This window comes from Pseudophryne corroboree, assembly GCF_028390025.1.
Source record: "Pseudophryne corroboree isolate aPseCor3 chromosome 6 unlocalized genomic scaffold, aPseCor3.hap2 SUPER_6_unloc_4, whole genome shotgun sequence".
NCBI classification, from domain to species: Eukaryota; Metazoa; Chordata; class Amphibia; order Anura; family Myobatrachidae; genus Pseudophryne; species Pseudophryne corroboree.
This window is the reverse complement of record NW_026967605.1, coordinates 445247-451246: the sequence shown is the minus strand read 5'-3', so window position 1 is coordinate 451246 and position 6000 is coordinate 445247. Positions and strand designations below refer to the sequence as shown.

Genomic DNA, 6000 nt, shown 5'->3' with positions numbered 1-6000 from the left:
CAGCCAATGTGCTGGTCCCCCTATGCTTGTCTTGTTTAGATCATCTCATGGTTTAGCCTGGATGGCTTAATAGAAATGCATTGAGTCACCTCCCACTGCTCACCGCTGGCCGATCTCTGTGCTAACGCTGCCGAAAGCACGCCCTATCCTCATAGCACAATATCGGGGAGATGTACCAAGCTTTAGAGAAAGTGGAGAAGTCGCCCAAACCGCTTCCAACTGTCACTTATTTGAAATGGCGAAGCTGATTGGATGCTTTGGGCAACTCTCCACTTTCTTTCCAAGGCTTGATACATCCCCCCCTATTGAACGCACTCGGCGCATGCTGTATGAGCATACACTGTCAACAGGAACAGCCCCTGGAAGCGACCGCATTCCAGTTACCACAGGTAGCGGTACACCTGTAAATTCCCGAACACGACTGGACGGTGTCCGCGACAACTGTCGCTCTGTGACCTCCGCACGCCTGCTGAAAGTCCCCCCACTACAGGTCTATTTCTCTGTTCCTTCCCCACAAGAACACACAGCGACAGGTTGCAATGTAAGTTTAATGGCAGAAGACACAGATAATCCTCATACTTCCATCTGCGTTGCATACTGGTGGGAGATCGGCGGTCGGTGCTGCAGGTGGGAGTTACGTTGAAGCTTCTGGTAGATCATAAGTGTGAAGATGAGCGTTGCGGAAGGGAAAGGGGGCTCTAACTTGTGATTGGTAAAGGAAATATATATAAATGAACAACAAAAGGTGACTAATAGCTACTGCAGAGACTACCAGTCATTACATTTGCAGGATAAGCAGATTAGAGGAATTGCTGAGCCTGAATATTGCTCCGTATTGTTACACAATGTACCCTGACACCAGCTCCCAGCCACGGGCTATATCACAGCGGCTTCCATGGAGTTATTTACTTAATGTAAAATGCTCTCACGAGCACCGGGCATAGAGCCACGAAGAGCCTCGTGATAGTGATATAGGTCTACTTATATGGTACCAGCACGATGCAAGTGCAATCATGTGATCATCTACGTAACTGGGACTATAAAAGCCATGGCTGCCGTTTGGAGGGAGGCATATTCTGTGCTGAAGAGCCCCTTGTGTATGTCACCCAGAAATCTTCTAATAAATAACATCGGAGAGGACATTTTCATGTCTGGATGAGAAGGATTTCCATAGCGTGACAGTAAGCGTATTGGAGATATTATATTTGGGGAATGAAGTTAGTTACACAGCAACAATGTATACAAAGGATTGCAAAACGTGTGGAGCTGGGATATCACGGTGGTAGAGCCGGATAGAGTCCTCCGACATCTGATCAGGGGTGGACTTTGAAATGTTAGGTTGTAGCAGAGTCCAGACGGAGCAGGGGTGCTCTATATAGCAAGAAGATCGGCAGGAGGAGAAGAGTAGATGCTGGCTGGAGTAGCGGTGGCTACAAGGCCCTCTGCCGCTAGTCTGGTGTGGCTTCCTACTGGGAGATCGGAAAGTCTGCACAGTACAATGGATGGAAAGGAGGGTGTGGGGTTTGTTCTGAGCAAGTGACGAGTGTTTGGCCCAGCAAGAGACGCCGGAGGACCTTATACAGAACGTATGGCCTTCATTACTATGGAGCAATGTCATATGGGCAGGAGACATCTGGCGGACAGATAGGTGTGATGGTCCTGGTCTTAGCCTCAGGAAACTGGGGTCTATACAGGGTGGCGATGGAGGGGAATGGTGATGGAGAGGGGATTAGGGACACTTCCGCTCCACGCACTGCTTTCCTCCTTCCTCATATTCCTGCTTGGAGATCCACATCTGCTGGAACGTTCCCTAGGAGAAGACAGAGGAACCAGTACTGTATGGACACCACACGTAACAGTTAGTGTGCATCGGACTGTTTGCGTGTTCGGGGCCACCACTCCATAGAGCGGCCAGAGACACATACCCATGCATGTTTATATAGATTTGTATACATGTGACATACCAGGGAGGCCAGAATGGAACCTCCAATCCAGGAGCTGAAACGGCGCTCAATGGTGCTATTACTGGCGATGAGCTTCAGGCGCATACTCTACGGCAGAACACAGAGACCGTGACAGGGCAAATGCTTAATGATAAAAGGAGGAAGAGAGCAGGAGGGTGCGCAGAGATGAGGAGGAGAGAGCACAGAGAGGCGGAGGAGAGAGCAGGAGGGTGCACAGAGATGAGGAGGAGAGAGTAGGAGGGTGCACAGAGATGAGTAGGAGAGAGCAGGAGGTGCACAGTGGCGGAGGAGAGAGCAGGAGGGTGCACAGAGATGAGGAGGAGAGAGTAGGAGGTGCACAGAGATGAGTAGGAGAGAGCAGGAGGTGCACAGTGGCGGAGGAGAGAGCAGGAGAGTGCACAGAGAGGCGGAGGAGAGAGCAGGAGGGTGCACAGAGATGAGGAGAGAGTAGGAGAGTGCACAGAGATTAGTAGGAGAGAGCAGGGTGTGCACAGTGGCGGAGGAGAGAGCAGGAGGGTGCACAGAGATGAGGAGGAGAGAGTAGGAGGGTGCACAGAGAAGAGGAGGAGAGAGCAGGAGGGTGCACAGAGATGAGGAGGAGAGAGCAGGAGGGTGCACAGAGATGAGGAGAAGAGAGCAGGAGGGTGCACAGAGATGAGGAGGAGAGAGCAGGAGGGTGCACAGAGATGAGGAGGAGAGAGTAGGAGGGTGCACAGAGATGAGTAGGAGAGAGCAGGAGGTGCACAGTGGCGGAGGAGAGAGCAGGAGAGTGCACAGAGAGGCGGAGGAGAGAGCAGGAGGGTGCATAGAGATGAGGAGAGAGTAGGAGGGTGCACAGAGATTAGTAGGAGAGAGCAGAGTGTGCACAGTGGCGGAGGAGAGAGCAGGAGGGTGCACAGAGATGAGGAGGAGAGAGCAGGAGGTGCACAGAGGCGGAGAAGAGAGCAGGAGAGTGCACAGAGAGGCGGAGGAGAGAGCAGGAGGGTGCACAGAGAGGCGATGGAGAGAGCAGGAGGGTGCACAGAGATGAGGAGCAGACAGTAGGAGGGTGCGCAGAGATGAGGAGGAGAGAGCAGGAGGTGCACAGAGATGAGGAGGAGAGAGCAGGAGAGTGCACAGAGGTGGAGGAGAGAGCAGGAGAGTGCACAGAGAGGCGGAGGAGAGAGCAGGAGGGTGCACAGAACTAAGGAGGAGAGAGCAGGAGGGTGCGCAGAGGTGAGGAGAGCAGGAGGGTGCATAGAGATGAGGAGGAGACAGTAGGAGGGTGCGCAGAGATGAGGAGGAGAGAGCAGGATGTGCACAGAGATGAGGAGGAGAGAGCAGGAGGTGCACAGAGGCGGAGAAGAGAGCAGGAGAGTGCACAGAGAGGCGGAGGAGAGAGCAGGAGGGTGCACAGAGAGGCGGAGGAGAGAGCAGGAGGGTGCACAGAACTAAGGAGGAGAGAGCAGGAGGGTACATAGAGATGAGGAGGAGACAGTAGGAGGGTGCGCAGAGATAAGGAGGAGAGAGCAGGATGTGCACAGAGATGAGGAGGAGAGAGCAGGAGGTGCACAGAGGCGGAGAAGAGAGCAGGAGAGTGCACAGAGAGGCGGAGGAGAGAGCAGGAGGGTGCACAGAGATGAGGAGGAGAGAGTAGGAGGGTGCACAGAGAAGAGGAGGAGAGAGCAGGAGGGTGCACAGAGATGAGGAAGAGAGAGCAGGAGGGTGCACAGAGATGAGGAGGAGAGAGCAGGAGGGTGCACAGAGATGAGGAGGAGAGAGTAGGAGGGTGCACAGAGATGAGTAGGAGAGAGCAGGAGGTGCACAGTGGCGGAGGAGAGAGCAGGAGAGTGCACAGAGAGGCGGAGGAGAGAGCAGGAGGGTGCATAGAGATGAGGAGAGAGTAGGAGGGTGCACAGAGATTAGTAGGAGAGAGCAGGGTGTGCACAGTGGCGGAGGAGAGAGCAGGAGGGTGCACAGAGATGAGGAGGAGAGAGCAGGAGGTGCACAGAGGCGGAGAAGAGAGCAGGAGAGTGCACAGAGAGGCGGAGGAGAGAGCAGGAGGGTGCACAGAGATGAGGAGGAGAGAGTAGGAGGGTGCACAGAGAAGAGGAGGAGAGAGCAGGAGGGTGCACAGAGATGAGGAAGAGAGAGCAGGAGGGTGCACAGAGATGAGGAGGAGAGAGCAGGAGGGTGCACAGAGATGAGGAGGAGAGAGTAGGAGGGTGCACAGAGATGAGTAGGAGAGAGCAGGAGGTGCACAGTGGCGGAGGAGAGAGCAGGAGAGTGCACAGAGAGGCGGAGGAGAGAGCAGGAGGGTGCATAGAGATGAGGAGAGAGTAGGAGGGTGCACAGAGATTAGTAGGAGAGAGCAGGGTGTGCACAGTGGCGGAGGAGAGAGCAGGAGGGTGCACAGAGATGAGGAGGAGAGAGCAGGAGGTGCACAGAGGCGGAGAAGAGAGCAGGAGAGTGCACAGAGAGGCGGAGGAGAGAGCAGGAGGGTGCACAGAGAGGCGGAGGAGAGAGCAGGAGGGTGCACAGAGCTAAGGAGGAGAGAGCAGGAGGGTGCGCAGAGGTGAGGAGAGCAGGAGGGTGCATAGAGATGAGGAGGAGACAGTAGGAGGGTGCGCAGAGATGAGGAGAGAGTAGGAGGGTGCACAGAGATGAGGAGGAGAGAGCAGGAGGGTGCACAGAGATGAGGAGGAGAGAGCAGGAGGGTGCGCAGAGATGAGGAGGAGAGAGCAGGAGGGTGCGCAGAGGTGAGGAGGAGAGAGCAGGAGGGTGCACAGAGATGAGGAGGAGACAGTAGGAGGGTGCGCAGAGATGAGGAGGCGAGAGCAGGAGGGTGCACAGAGATGAGGAGGAGAGAGCAGGAGGGTGCACAGAGATGAGGAGGAGAGAGCAGGAGGGTGCACAGAGATGAGGAGGAGAGAGCAGGAGGGTGCACAGAGATGAGGAGGAGAGAGCAGGAGGGTGCACAGAGATGAGGAGGATAGAGCAGGAGGGTGCACAGAGAGGCGGAGGAGAGAGCAGGAGGGTGCAAAGAGATAAGGAGGAGAGAGCAGGAGGGTGCGCAAAGATGAGGAGGAGAGAGCAGGAGGGTGCGCAAAGATGAGGAGGAGAGAGCAGGAGGGTGCACAGAGATGAGGAGGAGAGAGCAGGAGGGTGCACAGAGAAGAGGAGGAGAGAGCAGGAGGGTGCACAGAGAAGAGGAGGAGAGAGCAGGAGGGTGCACAGAGAAGAGGAGGAGAGAGCAGGAGGGTGCACAGAGAGGCGGAGGTGAGAGCAGGAGGGTGCACAGAGATGAGGAGGAGAGAGCAGGAGGGTGCACAGAGATGAGGAGGAGAGAGCAGGAGGGTGCACAGAGATGAGGAGGAGAGAGCAGGAGGGTGCACAGAGATGAGGAGAGAGTAGGAGGGTGCGCAGAGATGAGGAGATGAGAGCAGGAGGGTGCGCAGAGAAGAGGAGAGAGCAGGAGGGTGCACAGAGATGAGGAGGAGAGAGCAGGAGGGTGCACAGAGATGAGGAGGAGAGAGCAGGAGGGTGCACAGAGATGAGGAGGAGACAGTAGGAGGGTGCACAGAGATGAGGAGGAGAGAGCAGGAGGGTGCACAGAGATGAGGAGGAGAGAGCAGGAGGGTGCACAGAGATGAGGAGGAGAGAGCAGGAGGGTGCGCAGAGATGAGGAGGAGAGAGCAGGAGGGTGCGCAGAGATGAGGAGGAGAGAGCAGGAGGGTGCACAGAGATGAGGAGGAGACAGTAGGAGGGTGCGCAGAGATGAGGAGGCGAGAGCAGGAGGGTGCACAGAGATGAGGAGGAGAGAGCAGGAGGGTGCACAGAGATGAGGAGGAGAGAGCAGGAGGGTGCACAGAGATGAGGAGGAGAGAGCAGGAGGGTGCACAGAGATGAGGAGGAGAGAGCAGGAGGGTGCACAGATAGGCGGAGGATAGAGCAGGAGGGTGCACAGAGAGGCGGAGGAGAGAGCAGGAGGGTGCAAAGAGATGAGGAGGAGAGAGCAGGAGGGTGCGCAAAGATGAGGAGGAGAGAGCAGGAGGGT

The 6000-nt window shown here is 55.9% G+C and overlaps 1 protein-coding gene across 3 annotated transcripts in view; it reads right to left on the bottom strand.

The window, feature by feature from the left end:
* Nucleotides 1-530: 530 nt before the first annotated feature.
* ACTL6B (actin like 6B) overlaps nt 531-6000 on the bottom strand; it is an 88520-nt gene continuing 83050 nt past the window's right edge. For all 3 annotated transcript variants that reach the window (XM_063950440.1, XM_063950441.1, XM_063950442.1), the window contains 2 exons: nt 1965-2051; nt 531-1810 (listed from right to left, as the gene is read on the bottom strand). In XM_063950440.1, coding sequence (XP_063806510.1) covers nt 1730-1810; nt 1965-2051 — 168 coding nt within the window. In that variant the 3' untranslated portion in view covers nt 531-1729. The remainder of the gene's footprint in view (nt 1811-1964; nt 2052-6000) is intronic.